This window comes from Phascolarctos cinereus, unplaced genomic scaffold (genome assembly GCF_003287225.1).
Source record: "Phascolarctos cinereus isolate Bilbo 61053 unplaced genomic scaffold, phaCin_HiC Scaffold_1;HRSCAF=81, whole genome shotgun sequence".
NCBI lineage: Eukaryota > Metazoa > Chordata > Mammalia > Diprotodontia > Phascolarctidae > Phascolarctos > Phascolarctos cinereus.
Window position 1 is genome coordinate 287,892,929 of NW_027555514.1, and position 20,174 is coordinate 287,913,102.

Here is a 20,174-nt window from a genome sequence, read left to right on the forward strand (position 1 = left end):
ACCCCTACCCCTCATGGATTAGGCTAGCTTTTCCCTAAAAGATGCTGCAGCTCCACTGGGTGGTAGTATTGGAGCCTTTCAGGTTTGGTTTGTGTCCCAAGATGACTCACACCACTCACCACGCCCTGCCTGCTAACCAGACATTGCATCAAGAGAAAAGGGGCCATATCTGACCTACATCTGGAAGGAGAGGGGAGCAAAGCAAATTCCCGTTGTTCTTCCCCGTGACTCCCCTCCAAGCACTCAGGGCTTCTGAAACTGGGGGTTGGGACCCCATATGGGGTCACAACACAGTGGCCTCCACTCATCTCCTCCCTCCACCTCTGAGATTATTTTCTATCTAGTCTGTATCTTGTATGTAGCTAGTTTTTCTCATTAGAATGTAAGCTCCTAACATTCTTTAGCTACTTGGGCAACAACACGGTCTGGCCCTCCACTCATCTCCACCCGAATGTTTCCCACTCTAGCCCCTGAATCTTTTCATGAGAATGCCTTCATTGAGAAGAGCAGCGACTTCCAGAGCTCTCCTTCCCACTCTTCTCCCACTTCTGTTCTGGCCTTTCTATGTATCCCAAGGCTTAGTACTTCATACATGCTGGTTGACTGACTATGTCTGAACATGTGCACCTCAGTCTGTGACTTCTCTGCCGAGACAGACTTGAGAAGCTTTATCATTGGTATTTATCATTGGTCCTCTGCCGTTGAGATTAGGCCTGGAACTGGTCAGAATTCTGTCCTCTGGCCCAGTTGCTTTCCTTTACAGTACTGCAGTCAAATGAAATGTCCTCTTGGTTTTGTGCCCCATCAGTTCATATAGGTTTTCCCAGGTTTCTCCGAATCCATCCCTTTCGTCATTTCTTATGATGTAGTCATAACCTGTTACATCTCTCCTGTCCCTGGTGAGTTCTACCCTTCCACCAGAGTCCTGGCCACATCTTGGTTTGGATACCATATTTCTGGGATGCCGCTAAGATCCAACCTGCCTCCTTGCAGTAGAACTTCTAGTGAACTTTGCTTGTGGCCTATAGTTGGTGGATTTGTGACTAGACATTGGGAGCCATGGGCTTTACTGCTGGCCCCTTTCTAGGATTCTGTCTCCTGGGCACTTCTAAGAATCTCAACAATAATTCTTCAGGTGTTCTTAGCCGGCTTTTCCCCTCCCCTTTCCTTTACAATTTGTGTGTGTGTGTATGTGTGTGTGTGTGTGTGTGTGTGTGTGTGTGTGTGTGTGTGTGTGTGCTGAACCCGCTTCCCTACCTCCAGCATATGAAAGCTCCTAGCGGTAAGATGCTCTTTCTTTGACTCTCTGCTCTTGCCTTGCAGGAGGGCAGTGCACGGTTCAGGACAAGTTCTCTAGAAATGCTGGCTTGGGTCCCACCGAACTGTTCAGCAATTTCACTCTCAGAGATAGAGGAAGGAAACAGTTGACTTTTGGGGCTCCCAACGTCCCTTTACAAAGGCAACTGAAACCAATTCGTTTCTTATAAATTTATTACATAATAATAATATAATAATTAATAATAATATAAGAAACATAGATCTCTGTGGGGTGTATCACAACGTCAGGGTCAGGAGGCCCCGGGGCTGGAGAGGGGAGGAGAAATCTCCCCACTGAACTCCATACAAAAGACGGGGGTGAAACTGAACTGACCCTGTCAAGTTAAAAACCCAAAACGGAATGGAACCAAAAACCCACAGGTGTATGTGTGCATGTGTGTACGTATGTATGTGCATGTGTATGTATGGGTGTGTATGCATGTGTGTGAGACTTGGATGGAGAGGGGACAGAGATTAGGTGAGACTGTGTGAGAGACCCTGTGAGACTCTGTAAGACTTTTGTGACTCCGTGGGCAGGAGGCTATGTGCCTTAATGTGGCATTGGGTTGTATTACTGCTTGGTTCTATGGTTGTAACTGTTTGTGGCTGCATCACTGTGGGGCAGGGTGAGAGTCCGGGGTGAGCATAGGGCAAAACGGTGTGTGGGGAGAGCTGGTGAGAGTGGAGGGAATGTGGGGTGAGTGGAGGGCAGAACAGTGTGGGGTGCGTGTGTGTGTGTGTGTGTGTGTGTGTGTGTGTGTGTGTGTGTACACCCAGAACAACCTCAGCACAGACCTGCGTGCCAGGCCCCTAGGGTGTGAAATTTTCTATTTTCTTTTATTAAAAAAAAAAGTTAGAAATACAAACAGAACCTTGTGAGTGACATGGACGGAGTTTAGTCCAGACCCCAACCCCCAGATTTAAAAACAGGTCCAAGAGGGCGCCCCCCCACCCCACAGACCCCAAAGGTCATTGCTGAGCATTAGAAGTCACAGTAAAGGGGCCATGGGGAGAGGGAGGAGGCGGAGAGGAGGGGGGAGGGGCATCTCAAGATGAAAACAGCCCCAGAGATTCCCAGCACCCTCCCCTGAGCCGAGGCAAAAGGCTAGGGGCGCCTGGCTCCGAGGTCCCCCCACCCCCGACCTAGGGCCCAGCGGAGCCGCCTCCTCTCCCTGCTAGGAGCTGATGGGAGGGTTGCTCCGAGGGAAGGGGTCACGCGTAGACCCCTCCCATGGTGCAAGAACTCCTTGGCCTGGGCCTCTCCCAACAGAGGAAGATGAATCCAATAAACAAAACTATCCCTCCTCCCCGCCCCCAGATTCCTCCTTGAGCTTTGGGGGAACCCGGCAGGTCCTTGGCGAGGGGGCCCAAGCCTGTGCGCACACACTCACACTCATAGACACTCACGCAGTCAATAGACCCGGCGGCCCGGGCCGGCCTGTCAGCAGCTCAGCCCCCATTGTCCCAACCCATTTCGGGCGTGCACTCGCAACCAATCCCAAACAGCTTGCTGGTCTCTCACCCAGGTACATTCTCGCACGTGCACACTCACGCACACGTGCCTTCACAGCCTCAATTGTTTCCCAGACAATCTCACTCCGTCTAGCCCACCGTTGAGGGGCACAGTGCCCAGTCTCAACCCTGATCGCCAACTGCATGCCCACGCACGTCAAGCCCCCGACGGCACACTTGCGCACAGCCTCGCGGCTTCACACACAGTCTCACCGAGGCAGGGGTGGAATCGGGGGAGGGTGTGGAGGGCCTCTTCAGGGATCCGAGACACTGGCAGCTGCATTGGGAGACGGGGAAGACCCTCTCCTCTGGTGACTGCTGAATCCGGAGGAGAGGCCCTGGGAGGGGGACAGGGGCAGAGACAGTGAAACGAGACTGAGAGGAGGGGCTTGGAGTGGGGACCCCGAGGGGGGACGGGGGAGGGTGGGGGTCCTCGCTGCCCCCCTTATTGGCTATTGTCTCCCAAGCCAGCCGCGGCCCCTAGTGTGCTGGGGGCGGAGCAGGATCGGAGGGCGCGAGGCCTCACTCGTCCTTTCCTGCAGCACCTGAAGGGGGATGGGGGGGCGGCGCGCCGGGACCAGCTCAGCGGGGGGGGGGGGGGCGATGGCAGAGCCCAGACCAGCTGGAGCGGACCCGGCCCCCCTTCCTCCGCGCCGGGCCGGGCCGGGGCCGCGGGGGCGGGTGGCAGTGAGGCCGGGCCCCGCAAGGCGCTGGGAGGTGGAAGACGTGGCGGCCGCGGGCCCTGGCGCACCCGGTTCCGGCGGACCCCGCTCGGCCCGACGCGGCTAAGCTGAGTAGAGCTGAACTGGGCTGCGCTGGACCGAACCGGGCCGGGCCGGGCCGGGGGTGGGGGCGGGACAGAGACGCTTGTTCCTTTTCTCCTTCCAAATATAGAGCAGATTAAAAATATGCAAACCCGGGGGGAGGGGGGCCCTGCTCAGCCCCGCCCGGCCCCCGCATGCCGGGCCGCCCCGCCCCGCCCTTCAAGACCACGTGCTGGGGTAGAGGGGGCAGGGCAGGGGGGCGGGGGCGAAAAGCAATGTACAGGGCGACTCTCCGAGCAACAGCAAACAGGACGATTCATGCAACATTCCGGCCCCGGGGCCGCGACGCGGGCTTGGGGGATACTGAGGTGGGGGAGGGAAGAAGGGGCGGGCGGGCATAGGGAGGGGCTCCGGGAAAAGAGGGGAGGGGCGGGGCCTGACCGACGTCTGGTGGAGTTGCGCGGCGGGGACAAGGTGGGCCTGTCCGCGGAGAGGCTGGCCCACGAGCCCCCGCGGGGGCGGGACCCAGCTCGCGTCACGCGGGTGGGGGCCCTGCCGGCAGGGCGCCCGGCGGGGTGGAGGGGGCCGGGGGCGCGCGGTCAGCTGTCGGCCAGCGCCTTGAGGGCGCGCTCGATGTTCATTCGATGGCCCACGCGCGTCACGCCCAGCTCCACGAAGTCGTCCTTGGTGAGCGCGGGCAGGTGAGCGCCCTCGATCTCGTGGTCCTCGAAGCGGTCCCGATGCTCGCCCAGGTGGATGCTGTCCAGCCAGTCGCCTACGTCGAACTTGGTCCAGAGCTGCAGCGGCTTCTGCTGGAAGGGGCGGGCGGGGCCAGGGGCAGCGCCCAGGCCCGGCCCGGGCCCGGGCCCAGGCCCTGGGGGGCCAGGGGCCGGAGTGGGCGAAGGAGATGGCGAGCGGCTCCGCGCGCTGACGCTACGCACCACGAAGCGCACCTCTTTGGGCTCGTGGGGGATGGAAAGGCTGGACGACTTGAGGATGGTTGGTGGAGTGAGGCCGAAGGGCCGCCCCACACCGCCTCCGGGACCTGTACCTAGCCCCTCGGCGCGCTCCAGCGACGCCGGTTTCACGGGACTCGGCGTCCGGCGGGCCACGGGGTAGCGGCTGCCGGGCCGGACGGTGTACGAGGCCCCGGGCCCCGGGGGCCCCACTCCGCCGCGCTGCTGCTGCTGGGGCTGGGGCGACGGCTGCTGCGAGATGGTGCTCAGCTCGCCGAGGCTGCTGAAGAGCCTGCGGGGAGGGAGAGGGTCAGGGCAGGGACGAGGCGAGGTGGGGGTAGGGCCAGGGGCCAGTGTAGCGGGGAAAGCGGGATTGCACTAAGATACCAGGGTCCTGGGGAGGCCAGGGGCGGAGGAAGACAGGAGGGGGCCTCCAGAGACCTAGGCTGACGGGCTGGGAGCCACCTGGCTCCTCCTGTGGCCCTGTCCCCCCCTGCTACTCGGGCCTAATGGTGTAGGAATGTCTAGACGAGCCCAGGCAGAAGACAGAGCCCCGCGTCTCTCCCTCCTCCCCCCGTGGCCTTTGTTACGAAGGCTAAATGGCATCTCAAAATGGACTCCTGGACCGGGCCCGGGCTTCGTGGCAGATCTCTAAACGCTTGACCCTCCCCTCTCCTGCTCGTGATTTCCCAGGGGCAGTGATCCCTCCGGCACTGATCCTGCAAGGCCAGTAGTCCCCATGGACCTTGACGCCTACATCCATCCACTCGAATTCCCTCCCTCCGGTCCAGGGAGCCCCGTGGACACTTAATCCTTAGGTACTGCCAGGACGGTGGTCCCTGAAACCCTGAGACCCACCCCCCCCTCCCCACCTGCCTTCCTGCGGGGACTTAGGAGAGTTGTATCAGGTGGGCTTGAAGTGCAACAGACAGAAAGACAGCAAGTGCGGCTGCATTAGTGCTCATGCCAGACACACACTCAGGCTAGGCGCACTGCACAGCGGCTGCCTCACTTCCGGGCCTGTCCAGATAATGGCTCCGCCCCCAACGCCTGGCCGCCCGCCCGCCGGCCCCAGGGGCCAAAGGCAAAGAGGTGAGGCAGCGCCCACAACACACAACGCAGCTACCAAAGCCTCATGCAGCTCCACCTGCGCCACCAACCCCAAGCTCGCCTGCCTGGCCCCCAGCCACCCCCGGCCCGGCCCGGCCCGGCCCGCGTGGAATGGTGAGAGGCATGGGATGGGGCATGCTCACTTACACAGCCGGCGCTCGGGACCCACCGCCCATCTAGACAGAGCAGCCACATGCAGATGGGGGCAAGAAGAAAGCAATGAGAGAGTGTGTTAGCCCTGTGGCCAGACATGGCCCCCCCTCCAGCCCCTCGCCCGCCCAGTCACAGCCCATGCCTGGACACGGCACATGCCCCAACAGACGGACGACACATGAGCCCAAGGAGCATGGCCTGGGCCCTGGAGAAAGTCAGGGAGAGCTTGAGGTCAGCATTCATGGATCTGAGCCGAGCGGACTGAGAATGAGCTGGCCACCTCCCTCCATCCCCCGATGTCTGCGCTGGGGGGCAGCACTGGTGGGGGGGCTAGGCTCTGCGAGGGAGGGCAGCACTGGTGGGGGGGGCTAGGCTCTGTGCTGGAGGGCAGCACTGGTGGGGGGGCTAGGCTCTGCGCTGGGGGACAGCACTGGTGGGGGGTGCTGGGCTCTGCGCTGGAGGGCAGCACTGGTGGGGGGGCTAGGCTCTGCGCTGGGGGGCAGCACTGGCGGGGGGCTAGGCTCTGCGCTGGAGGGCAGCACTGACGGTCTGCAGGGGCTGGGCTCTGCTTCAGGAACATCTGTTCCAGTAGAGGTGGAGGGACAATCACTGGGGAGAATCTGCTCAGACTGGCCTCAGTCCTTGGAAGGGCCTGCCCCAGTCCTGGTCCTCCCTTCTCCACTGACCCTGTCATTGTCACTGCTCCTCTGGATCTCTTCGCTACCTCCTTCAGCTCTCTGATTCCTGCCATTCCATGTTGTTGTTCAATCCTGTCCAACTTTCTGTGACCTCATTTGGGGTTTTCTTGGCAAAGACACTGGAATGGAATCATTTCCTTCTCCAGCTTATTTTACAAATGAGGAAACTGAGGCAGACACGGTGAAGTGGCTTGCCCAGGGTCACACAGCTAGTGAGTGTCTGAGGCCAGATTTGAGCTCAGGTGCTCCTGACTCCAGGCTCTGTGCTCTATCCACTGAGCCATCCAGCTTCACCTGCTATTGTATCCACCAGAAACTGCTAGCACCAAGTTATCTTGACTGTTCCTTGTCTGCATCACCAATCGTCAGCTATTGAGCAGTAAAGGACCTCAGAAGTTATCTAGTTCGACCCCTACATTTTCCAGACCAGGAAACTGAGGCCCAGGATGAAAATGACTTGCCCAAAGCTTGGCGCAAAAAGTAGAGGACTAAGGAGTAGAATCAGAATCAGGCCGCAGCTATACCTAGGATAGGGCCACTGGGGTCTTGTTCTAGGGCACTGAGATCTAAAGGAGCATTAATAGCGCTTTTAGTCCATCAGCCAGAATAAAAAGAATAAAAAGCTAGCACCTAGAAAATAAAAATAGCAAAAATACGAAGCTCCCATCAGTCAGTTTCCTGATCTGCTCCCATTTGGTGTCAGAGGACCAACTTTAATATTTGCCACCTGTGTGACCTGCAAGTCACTTAGCCTCCTTAGGTGTGTTTCCTCATCAATAAAATAAGGTAGTCAGACCAGATGACCTCTAGGAGTCCCTTCTAGCCCAACATCTATCCTCATGTTCCAGAATGGAATGCCTGATCTCTAGCCTTACACAGGAGACAGACATCCTGTTCCACCGGACAGAGAACGTGTCAATGAGGGAAATGGTACCCTTGGGCAATGAGGTACTTGGACAAGAAAGGCAAGCACCCAGGGGGCGGGGGGGGGAACAACATCCTCCTTGACCCTCCCCTGTCCTTTGCCAGTGTGTGCTAGGGTGGGGTCTCTCATGCAATTGGTAAGAATGTTAAGGATCATTGCTGGACACTGCCAGATGGATCCAGGTTCCTACCACCAGTGGATCAAAAGGAAACTGAGGAGTCCAGGAAAGAGCAAGGGGGGAGTCAAAAAAGAAGGGTTACTAGTAGAACAGAAGCTGAATCCTGGAAAGCAAATAGTCACCTCTCACACTAGCTTTCCTTGTCTCACCACCAAATTCAATCAACAAATATTTACTAAGTGCCTACTATGTTCCAGGCCCCGATTCCTTGACAAAGCTTCGTATACTCTTGGCCCTCATTCCCTCACTTCTTACTCTTCCAAATCCTCTGAAAGCTGGCTTCTGACCTCATTATTCAAATGAAATGGCTCCTTCCAAAATTACCCCCAGTCTCTCATTTGCCAAACCAGATGGTCTTTTCCCGTCCTCGTCATTCTTGACCTCTCTGCTACATGTGGCACTGCTGACCAGCCTCTCCCGCATAGTCTGTCCTCTCCAGACTTTAATGACCTGGCTCTCTCTTGGTTCTCCTACTTGTCCAGCTGCTCCTTCTTGGTCTCCTTTGCTAGATCTTCACCCACAATAAATTCCCTAACTAGGGGTCTCACCAACGTCCTATCCTGGGTCATCTGATCTAAAAGGGTTCTTAACTGTTTTGTGCTAGGAGCCTCTTTGGCAGTCTGGTGAAGCATAAGGACCCCTCTTCAAATCATGTTTATTAAATAATTGAGAGAAAGGATGAAGTTCAAATTAGAAGTTAGTGAAAATATAAATGTCATTTTTTTCCTTTTGAATTTCATGGAACCCCTACAATTTATCCAGGGATCCCTTGGGAGTCTTTGGGCCCCAGGCTAAGAATCCTTGCCCTATCATCTCTCTGGGTGCCCTCATCACCTCCCAGCAGCTTTATGTAGCATCTCCATGAAGATTCCCAGGTCCACAAACTCAGCCCCTTTCTCCCCCTAGCTTCAGTCCCTCATCACCAATTGCCTTTTAGACATTTCAGACCAGATGCCTTCTAGATAACCCAAACTCAACCTGAACAAAACAGCCTATTCTTTTTTCCCCAACACCCATCCCTTCTAACTTTCATGTTTGCATCAAGAGCTTTGCTATCCTTCCAGACACTCATCTTTGCAGCCTGTGTCATACCCCACACTCCTTGTTGCTACACAAATCCAGCACCGTTTGTGTGCATCCTCTTCCCTCCACTCCCAGAGCCACACAGACCCTTCTCACAATAGCCTTCCAAGCCATCCCCTCCACCTCAAGGCTTTTTCTACTTCACAGCTACCCAGAGATTTTCCTAAAGCTCAGATTGGACCACATCATACACACACACACACACACACACACACACACACACACACACACACACTTTTATTTGCAGGTTCTGGGGAAAGGCTTAATGTAGTGAGACAGTTGTGTGAGGGAGGGGCCAAAGCTGACCCAGAAGAGGTCATGCCATCTGCAAATTCCCCACAGGCCACCATTATCCAACAGCCTCCTTCAATAAGGCTCAGTTCATTCAGATCACCCCGTGTGGATCCTGGTGTCTGTCATCTTTCTCAAGGAGTTGAGGGCCCACCTAGTAGCATCCTCTCCACCTCAACTCCTACTCTCGTATCTGGGAACTTCAAGATACGTGTGAATGTCCCCTCCTCCCCTCAATGGCTTCCCAGTTCATCAGCTACCTCCACTCCCAGGATCTGCATCTTCATTCAGCCACAACCAAACCCAAGGATGGCCATACCCTTGATCTGATCCACCCCTTGAGCCATCTTTTTGAGTCATCTACATCATCCCCTCCCCACTCCTTATCAAAGGACCTGGCCATCTCTCATGAACTGAGTCATCTCCACTCCCCCTGCTTAAGTCCCCTCAACATCAAATCTTCCCCATCTCTTTCTCTCTGTTCCTTTGGAGGCAGCCAAATGGTACAATGGCAGGAAGACCTGAGTTCAAATCTGACCTTAGACACTTAGTGGCTGTCACTTAAGGTCATTTCCTCCTTTGGTCTCACTCATTGATTAAAACCGTCATTTCCAAGGTCAGCATCAAGTGCTTAATTCAAGCTGTCACTACTGGAGCACTTTGGGGATCACTATTCTGGACACACCCTCATCTCAGGGTTTTCATGATTCTGTTCTCTCCCAATGTTCTTCCTACTTCTCTGGCCACTTATTCTCAGTCATCTTTGTCAGCTCATCAGCCAGAACAATGGATGTACCCCAAGGGTCCTGTCCTGGGCCTTCTTTTTTTCACTCTACACTCTCATAGTGACCTCATCAGCTCCCATGGATTCAACAACTGTCTGTCTGCCGATGACTCCCAGATCTTACATCCAGGGTTAGTCTCTCTACTGAACTACAGTTTCCCATCTCCAACTACCTGTCCCAAAGGCATCTCAAACTCCCTATGTCCAAAAGAAGAACTCTTCCTGGCCCCTCTCCTGAATTTACCTAGTTCTATCAAAGGTACCAACCATCCTTCCAGCCACCTGGCCTCAGTCATCTCGACCCCACCTCCCGAGTGCAGTTCCTAAGTATTGTCAATTTTGCCTTCATCACTTCACTCACATGTGCACCCCTCCCATCCTCTCACCCCATTCACTCACAGAGCCACTGCCCTAATTCAGTCTTTCATATTCTCTCCCCTGGACCATTACAGGAGTCTCTTAAGTGACTTCCCCTGCCTCAGGTCTCTCCCTGTCTTTATCAACTCTCCAGATAACTAAATGGATATTCTCAAATCAAGGATTTGGCCATGTCACCCCCCTGTTCAAGATGCCCCCCAGATTCCTCATTATTTCTAAGACAAATTACAAACTGCTCCGCTTAGTCTTTAAAGCCCTTTGCAGTCTGCCACCAACCCATCTGGCCATACTCAGTTCCCTTTATTCCCCCCTCATTCACTCTACATTCTAGTCAAACTTACTCACTTACTTGTAACTCCCCATACAAAATATTCCATCTCCTACCTCTGCACCTATGCACAGGCTGTGCCCCTGTGCCTGAAATGCTCTTCTTCCTAACCTCCATATCTTGGAATCCCTGCCTCCATGCAAGGCTCAACTCAAGCACCAGCTTCTCCAGGCCTTTCCTGAGTCTATCCTCCTCCAGTAGTTAAAACTCTCCTCCTCTTGCCCCCACACACACACAAAATAATAATAATAATAAATTACTTTGTGTCAATTTTATATTCATTTCTCTGTGAACATGTTTCCTCCACCAACATTACTCCATAGACTAAGACCCTTGAGGGCAAGCAGGTACCATTTTCTTTCTTGCCTTTGTTTTTCTCTTGCCTAGCAGACAGCAGGTGTATCTAAGTGCTTGGAGAAGAACAACTGAGCTAGCTTGAGAGCACATCCCAAAGAGGAAAGGGGGGAGGTGGATCTAGAAAGGTATCAAAGGATCTAGATTGATCATGAGCAGGAAGGAAGCCACCCATGGTTACAACCTACTGAACGGCCCTGAGATGGATGAAAGGATGGCAGGGAAGTCTAAGGATGAGTTTACTGGTGATTTTTGGGTAGCTGGGGAGGTCAGTGTGGGCATGGGTACACATCTCAGCAAATGCCTGATCCCCAGGGTGAATCTGGCCAGCTTGCTGACCCCCTGCCCTACCTCTCTTTATAAATGGCACAACAATTTTTCTTACCATAACCCTAAATGTGTGCCTCTAACTCCAATCAGTTATGCCTGTTCTCTCTCTCCTTTCTCTTCTCTTCTCTTCACTTCTCCTCTCTCCCTCTCTCTCTCCCCACACACACATACGCACACACATCCATACATACTTGAGTCTTAACAGAAATGGCAAGTTGAACAATGATGGAAAATAGAAGCAGTGCCATAAGACTACAGAAGGGTAATTGTCTCAATTTTCTAAAAAGAGAAAAGAACTAAGTCTGAAAAATCCAAGAGCAGTGAGCTTGACCTAAATTCGTTGGAAAATTCTAGAACTGATCATTAAAGATATGGTTGGTGAACATCTTGAAAAGGCAGCAGAGATGATGACCAAGAACCAGCTGGGCTTCATCAAGACCAGCTCCTGCCAGCCTAACCCCTTCTCCTTTTTTGGACAGTATTACTAGACTAGTTGATAAAGGGAATGCTACAGATAATGTTTACCTAAACTGTAGTCACGTTTTTGACAAAATATTCCATTCTCTTCATGTGAAAATGGAGAGACGTGGACTAGACAATCCTACAATTAGATTCGGAACTAGTTGGATGAACTCCAAAAGTAGTCATTGATGGCTTAATGTCAACACAGCAGAAGGTACCTCATAGGGTGCCCTCAGGGATCAGTGCTGGGTCCCGAGCTATTTAACACATGTGTCAGTGACTTGCATAAATGCACAAGGGTGCACTCAAGAACTCTGCCAGTGGTACCAAGCCAAGAAGGTCTACTAGCACATGGATGCCAAAGCTAGAGGCTCTTAACAGGCTCAAACCTTGGGCTGGATCTAAAAAAAGGAAATTCAGTAGGAATGAATGTAAAGTCCTGCATGTGGAAACACCAGCTCCCCAAGGACAGGATTCTGGAGTCACAGTTAAATAGCATTTGGCCTCTCAAGGATCTAGGGCTTTGCATGGAATACAAGCTCTATATGAGTCATTGGGGGATATGCCAGTGCCAAGCCAACAAACAAAGGTGCTTTTGGCAGCTTAGAAGGTGGAGCTTCCAGGAACAGAGAGGTCATCTGTGTTCAGTTCTGGGCATCACCAGTTAAGGACATTGTTAATCTGGAGAGGATCCCAGGCAACCAGGGCGGTGAAGGACCTTGCTATATGAAGGAATCAGGGACATTGTGCCTGCAGAGAGGAATGAAGGAAGGATATGATAGCTGTACTCAAGTATTTGAGGGGCTGTCAAGTGCAAGATAGATTAGTTTTGTTCTGTTTGGCCCTAGAAGGAAGAACCAGCAACAATGCGAGGAAGTTACAAAGAGTCCAATTAGGTCTTGACGTCAAGAAAAACATCCTGACAATGAGAGCTGTCCCCAGACGGAATTGGCCCCAGGGAGGTGGCAGATTCCCCTCTTCCAAGGTCTTCAGATAAAGGCTAGAGGACATCTAGGTGTGTCATAAAGGGGATTCTTTTTTCTGTTTGGGATTGCACTGGATGATTGTTGGGGTCCCTTCCAACTCTCAAAATCTGTGATGCTGCAATTTGTGAAATCTTCAAGTACAGCAAAGATAGCCAAAGAAACAGAGAGGAAAACTTGGGAGCCCGAATATGGAAGAATTCTCGGTTTATCTGAATGATCATTTTTTCCTTCAGAAGGTAGAGGAGCCAATGAAAGGAACTTTTGTTCTGAATCTGCTTCTCATGAACAAAGAGCAATTAGTTGCTGGGGTGGACATGATAGTAATCCCACTTCCTCTCAGAATTTGTTCTGGTGAAGAAGAAAGCTAAGTATGGTCTGACCATGCATGCCACATTTGGGGAGAACAGATTCCAAAGTATTGAAAGGGGAGGCAGGAGGAGCCCATGGCCTAGAATTCTGCAGAGGAAGTCAGCCCAGTTGGGGTAGAGTACTTTCAAGAGTAAAATTATGAAGGCAAAAAGGGAAATAGTTCTGGTGAACAGGGAAGATAAGAATTGTCTGAAGAGTCTGATGTGCATGCAATGGGAACTCCTCAGGAAGCTTGAAATAAAAATTCCAATTTAAAAATAAAGAAAAAAGATAGAGAACTACCTAATTGTGAAGCCCAAAAGCCACTCCCCCATGGCAGTCAAAGGGTAAGAAGAATCAGGTCTCAAAAAAAATTAGCAAGCTATTAACGACTTTTTGAAAGACTGCTCCAAATAGTTACAAATAAGGGAGATATAAATCAAAACAATTCAGAGGTTTCACCTCAAACCCAGTAAATTGCCAAAGATGCTGTCAGTCTTGGCATGGATGTAGAAAGACAGCCACCCTACAGAATTGTTTGTGGAGCCATGAATTGGTTCGACCTTTCAGAACAGCACTTTGAAATTATGAATACAAAGTGACTAACCTGTCCATCCACTTTGACCCTGAGATACCATTGATAAGCATTTACCCAGGAAAATAAAAATAAAAAGAAAAGCCCCCATAGAGACCAAAACAGTTACAGCAGCCCTTTCTGTAGTCACAAAGAACTGGAAACCATGTAAATGCCCCCTGATTGGAGAAGGGCTAAACGAGGAGTGATACAGGAACATCACAGAGTATGGTTGTTTTCCAAGAAATGAGGAGTGTTAATGAATACCAAGAATCATGAAAAGGTATATATGAATGGAGGCAGAGTGAAGTAAGAAGAACCAGGAAAGCAAGCAACACAATGAGAACAGCAATGTGAATGTTGTCAAGAGCACTGTCAGAACAACAAAAACAACTGACACTGAACGGTGTGAAACTAAGCAAGCCTGGCCCAAAGAAGAAATGTGATAAGTAACTGCCTGCTTTCACTGCAGAGGGAGCGGGCTCTGGGCGAGGCACGCTGCTCAGAATATCAAGGTTTTTCTTTGAATTGGCTGTCTTGATGAACTGGGCTTTTCCTTCTTTTTTCATTCTTGGGGTATATGAGCTGCTCTGTCTCCGGGAGGGAGCTGGGGTACTGGTGCATTGAGAAATGAAGGTGATATAAAACCAGAAGATACCAAGAACAATTAATTTGAATGAACAAAGGACGAGCAGAAGATGGAACCAAAGGTAGGTAATAAAAAATGAACAGTAAACCCCTGGCACAGTTCCATAAGACCATTTTCAAGGGTGGTAAGTACTGGCATTGATGAGCCAGTATGGGTCTGATATTCCAAAGGCTATGCAGATTAGGAGAGGTACCACAAGGCTGAAGAAGGACAAATGTCACAGTTTTCAAAAAAGGAAAGAGAATGGAGACTGTGAACTACAGGCCAGTGAGCATGATGAAGTCCATTCCTGGCAAAATTCTCTAATGTACAGAAAAGGCGATTGTTGAACATTCAGCAAAGAAAGAAGTGATTTACCAAGATCCAGCCTGGACTTCTCATTGGCTGTAGACAGAACTAGATGGGTATATTCAAAGGAGTGCTGTAGATTCAGTATGCTTGGATTTAGTGAACTTTTTGGTGCCCCATTCTATTCTTTGTAGAAAAGAATAATACTGCTACTTCATAGTTTACAAAGCTGTACGTTGTTCATTTTCTGATTCAAACCTTATGGACCTAATCTTGAAAGGCAGATAATACAAACGATTTACAGATAAGGACATTGAGGCTCTGAGTGACTTGATCCTTTTGCTGGGTACATAGCCCCAGGAGGTGAAAGAGAGAGAAAGATTCCATGTACATAAAATGTTCATCACAACACTTTTTGTGCCAGAAAAAAAAAAACTAAAAGCAAAGTGTGTGCCCATCAATTGATTGAGGAATGGCTGAAGAAAACCGTGGTACTTGAATGTAATCAAATATTATAGTGCCTTAAAGAATAATAAATACGATTAATTCAGGGAAACATACATTTATATGAACCAATGCAGTGTATGGTAAGCAGAATCAGGAAAACCATGTATGCAATGACAATAACAACATAAAGAAAAGAATATAACAATAATAAGATTTGATGCTGTAATTATAACACCCAAGCTAGGCTCTGGGAAAAGACATGAGCAAATGCACCTTCTTTTGTTTTAGAAGTAGGGGTGTATGGATATGAAGGCTCACATATGCTGTTAGTCTTGGGGCTCTATCAGGTGATTTTGTTGACTTGCTTTATTTGTTTTCCTTTGATACATGGGAAGCCTCCCTGGGCTTGGGGGTAGTGAGGAGAGGAAGGGATGCAACTGGAAACAGAGAATCCATTTTTAAGAGAAAAAAAGAAAAGACAGTGGGTTCTGGGGGACGGTGGGCCATTGGCATCACAACTTGGTAACCTACAACTTGGGATCCCCAAACCATGGGGACATCCAAACAGATGAGAGGTGTGGAGCCCTGCCAGAAACCTCAAGTCACCAAATGCTCTTGAACAAAGAAGAGCTTGCTCCATGGCCAGGCCCAGAAGGAAGTCCCAAGACTTTAGCAGGACAGGACACACTGAAGGATGAGAAGAATGGGTCAGCAAACAGACTCAAAGACAAAAGCCTAAATGGCAGTCAGGCTACAGGAGGGGAGCAGGGCTAGTGACCAGCACCTCATGAGGGACTCTCTCCAGCCCAGAAGGTGGTTCAGTGGGCATTCAGGCTCCTGGAGTGGAGGGGAACAGCGCATTGCATCATCTAAAAGGGAAGCGGCAAGAGACAGAGTTCTCCCAAACCCAAGTGACGGATGGGGCACATGGGCAGGTCCGAGAGAGTTGGGTTTTTTTTAAGAAGAAAAAGCACAACTTTTGTCTTACACAACTGGGGAAGAGGCAGCCAATCTTCCCAGAGATATCTGTGCTGAGCCTTCATGCCAAACATGTCTAAGAGTGAAGGGCAGAGTGGCTGAAGATATGGGAGGGCTCTGCCCCACACCCCTTCAGCAAGGGATTCTTCCTGGGAGAGGGAGGGAGAGAAAGGATATGCAGACTTGCAGATGGCTCATGTGACCCAGAGAGCTGAAAACTAGGGTTGGGTGTTGTAAAACATGTGAACCCAATACGTACATGGTCCATCCCTCCTTCCTTGCCTCTCTTCCTTCAGTTCTCTGCCTGCTTGTCCAGCATCCCTTCGTGTTTTCATCACGTAGGAAGAGACAGCCAATCTCCCCATGCACACAAGCGCTGTGCCCTCAAACCCTTGCCATTCCAACCACACTGGCCAACTCACTCACTCATTGGCTCCTTTGCATATGCCAGCCAGGCTTTCCTGATTCTGGACCTTGGCTTCTTGTTGAATGCCTACTCATCCTTTGAAGCCTAACCCCAGGGCCACCTCTTCCTGGAAGTCTCCCTGATCTGCACATCAAGCCGTGGCCTTTCCTACTTGGGCCATCCAATAGGACTATGCCCAGCCCTCCCAAATATCCTTATCTTACAATTACAGAAGTGATCTGCGTTTGCCCCTCCCCAGTCCCAGGATAGTGTGCTGTGCATAATACAGGCTTAATAAACAGCCATAGAAAAGGACTGAAGAGAAAAATAAAGCATCATCTGCACATGCAAGGTCTAACAAGACAGAATCCTCAGGATAGAGGGAAGAGCTTGGGCACTCAGAAGCCAGAGAAAAGGATGGGAGACCACATGGAGCCCAGCTGAAGGACTCCCCAGGACAGGGTGGGGTCCAGACATGAGGGGCACCCGGCAGGGTAGGGAAGAGGCCCGGGACCCACATGAAGCTGAGAAATGCTAAGGAAGCCACCTGGCAGGTGGTAGGAATGGCCATACCCAGAGCCCAGACTGGCCTGGTCAGACTAGCAGGACAGTCCACGGCTGAACGTCCATAGGCCAGATATCCAGGCTTTAGTAAAGGGGAATGAGCTATGGCTGCATGGGCTCCATTCTGGGGGACAGGGGTCTGACAGAGCAGGATAGAGGTCAAAACAAGCCTCTGGGAGGTGAGGCCAGGTGGCAGCCTGGCACCTGATGAACGTCTTCCCAGGCTCTTCCCCTCACCCTTCTCAACTATGGGGCTCAAACCTTTCCCCTCCACTAATATGACCCCTGGGCCTATGGGGTCCCAGGGCCTCAGCTCTCACATTGCTTGTAGTCTGAAAACTCAAGCCAGATGAGAAGGAGCCCAGGGAGGACATAGCTGGGAAGGGAGCAGGAGTGGCCTATGGTGGGGGTGGGATGGGGGGGGCTCTCTGGTAGCAGGAGAGGTTTCAGCAGTGTAAGGCATAGGAGAAGATGCCTCCAGCTGGCCTGTTGGCAGGGATTATGGTTGATAGCCTAATCCAAGAAAAAGTTCCCCCAGGACCAGTTAGAGGATCCCCCAACTTTAGGTTCCAGGGGAATTGAGCTCAAAGGTACAACCCACATCTTGCCTAGCATGTTGATGGAAGATTACAGGCTCGAGCCATCTCTGAATTCCCATACATAGCCACCTGCTCCCTCTCCCATGGTCCCTGGTCCCCAGCCCAGCCCTATCTTTCCTTAGCCTCTCATGCCCAAGTCACCAGCACAGATCTATAATGGCCTCCTTTCTAAGGGCCACAGTATGGCATCCTTTATCCCATCTGGCTCAGAGGAATAGAGACTCCAGACTGAGGTGGGCAGCAGCCCAAGAAGGATGGACTGGCCAAGTGGAATGAATGGAGATAACAGAAAGCTAGCTAGGGATGGAAGAGAGGACAGACAGGGAGACAAAAGGATGGCTGGATGGATACTGGGGGCGGACAGACAAGGAACAAAGCAGCGGAGAGAGATACACAAGGGAGAGAGGGACAGGCCTCTTACTGCTGCTAGAAACGAAACACATGGAGGGTGGTTGTGTTTAAAATATTACATCTTGTCAAAATGTAATGAGGGAGTTTGGGGATACCATCTAGCCCTCTCCTCTGAACACTTGAGAGCCACTGGAGATCTCTGCAGGGCAGAACTCAGACAGCCAACTCCTTCTCTGACTCAGGTCATCTCTGTTCTACAGGTTAGCCAAGAGCCCATGGGATGTGTCATGTGTGTTTAAGAAGAGAATCTTTAAAAAAAGAAAAGAAAGGAAAGGAAAGGAAAAGGAAAGGAAAGGAAAAGGAAAGGAAAGGAAAGGAAAGGAAAGGAAAGGAAAGGAAAGGAAAAGGAAAGGAAAGGAAAGGAAAGGAAAGGAAAGGAAAGGAAAGGAAAGGAAAGGAAAGGAAAGGAAGGAAAGGAAAGGAAAGGAAAGGAAGGAAAGGAAAGGAAAGGAAAGGAAAGGAAAGGAAAGGAAAGGAAAGGAAAGGAAAAAGGAAAGGAAAGGAAAGGAAAGGAAAAGGGGCAGCCAGGTGGCACAGTGGATAGTGCACTGGCCCTGGAGTCAGGAGGACCTGAGTTCAGATCCGGCCTCAGATACTTAACACTCATTAGCTGTGTGACTCTGGGCAAGTCACTTAACCCCAACTGCCCTCACCAAAAAGAGAGAGAGAGAGAGAGAGAGAGAGAGAGAGAGAATCTTAAGGGGCAGGCCCCCGGAACAGGGGAAGCTGGGACAGGACTGGATGTGGACAGGCTCAAGAGAGGGTGGTAGTCCGGCAGGTAAGGCCCTGCATTTTGCACCTGCCTTGGAGGGGTTTGGGACTGAGCTCCGCCAAAGGAATAATCTTCAGACAAGCCGACCTACACCTGGGTAGGAATTCCAGGACTAGAAGCTGGGAAAACTGCAGGTTTTGAGTGGATGAGGCAGTGGCTCATTCAGGGAAATAGTGACCAGGATGCAAGCAGGTTTGACTCGGTTTCTCACTGTGGGTGAGCTTGGTTAATCCTAAGCACTTGGGATTTCTTCCCCCCAGACAGGTACATCTGTAATGCACATTGAGCTAGCAGCTTATTTCTGAGCATGAAGGGGTCCAGCTGTTAGGGCTGAGAAGTGAAGCAAGGGGAAAGCTGGTCTACAATCCTTCACCTTATAAAAAATGTAGTGACTCTAGTAATGAATTCGTTAAAATAAATGTGTTTGGGAGTCAACCCCTAGGGATTTGTGACAAAGTGCACAGTAGATTCTGGCTGAGCAGAGGACAGAGTTAGTGTTGGTAGAGTGACTGTGTGAAAGCAACAGAGTCCAGCTCATGAAGAGATGAGAGATCAGAGCTGGACGGAGAGAGTTCTAGGAGGTGGGGAGATGACAGTCTTGTCTACAGTATAGGCAAATTTGTTGTAGGATTGCTTGTGCCTCAGTTTATAGACCCCTATAAAATGTCTGAGTGGTACCAGATGGCCTATCCATTTCCACCTCTGATCCTGACTCCAGACTCAGAAGCTGATTCCAAGGTCACTGTGAGTAAACAAGTCTTGCGCCGTGGCTATGAAAGGAAGTGGGCTCCAGAGAGGGGCAGTGTGGGCAGCCCCAGGGATCACAGTCAGGAAGGATGACCCACCAGTCCAAAGGGCTGTGCAGAGACTAGAAGTGCAGGGAGCCTCATCTCACATCAAGAGCAGCTCAAAGTTGTGTGCCCAGAAGAAGCACCGGCATCACCAGCTGCGCCAGGACTCCATTTGGGTGCTAACCCTCCAGGGTTGCCAGGGCCAGAGGCTGCATGAAGCCTTGGTTTCTCTGGGCTCAAGGTCCTGAACATTCACCCAATAAAGGAAGACACAATGAGATGCTCTGAAGCCTTGGACCCCCATCTCCTGAGTCAAAGGAAGCAGCAAAGTCCTCAGGGAGGGCTGGAGACTAATTCCCCCTACGCCATTCCCTCTTCAGGCTACCTATCATGAAAGGCTATTATGACTATTTAGTCTGAAGTCCTTATCAGTCTCTCTTTAACCATCAATCCCCAATTAAAGTCTTGCATCGGAACCTTTTGCATCATTCCTATCCAAGGCATAAGCAGCTTCTCAAGGAAGAGACCTGACCAACCTAGGAAGGAATCCCCTGAAATTAATTAGGGTCACAACCAGCCAAGAGAGAAGAACGTACATATTTGATGAATTTGATTAATGGAAGTTTGGTTTCCCCTTTGACCAGCTGAAGTAAGACTCCTGGGAAGGAGTGGTCAAAGAGGGATTCGGTGCTTTTAGGGAAATGATTCCGCGAGATGCAGCCAACAGTGGGGGACAGC

The 20,174-nt window shown here is 51.2% G+C and overlaps 1 protein-coding gene across 1 annotated transcript in view; it reads right to left on the reverse strand.

The window, feature by feature from the left end:
* Positions 1 to 1,473: 1,473 nt before the first annotated feature.
* The window catches only part of SHANK3 (SH3 and multiple ankyrin repeat domains 3), a 69,665-nt gene continuing 50,964 nt past the window's right edge, over positions 1,474 to 20,174 (reverse strand). Inside the window, 1 exon segment of the mRNA XM_020982839.2 lies at positions 1,474 to 4,841. Within this exon segment, the coding sequence (XP_020838498.2) occupies positions 4,193 to 4,841 (649 nt within the window). The 3' untranslated portion in view covers positions 1,474 to 4,192.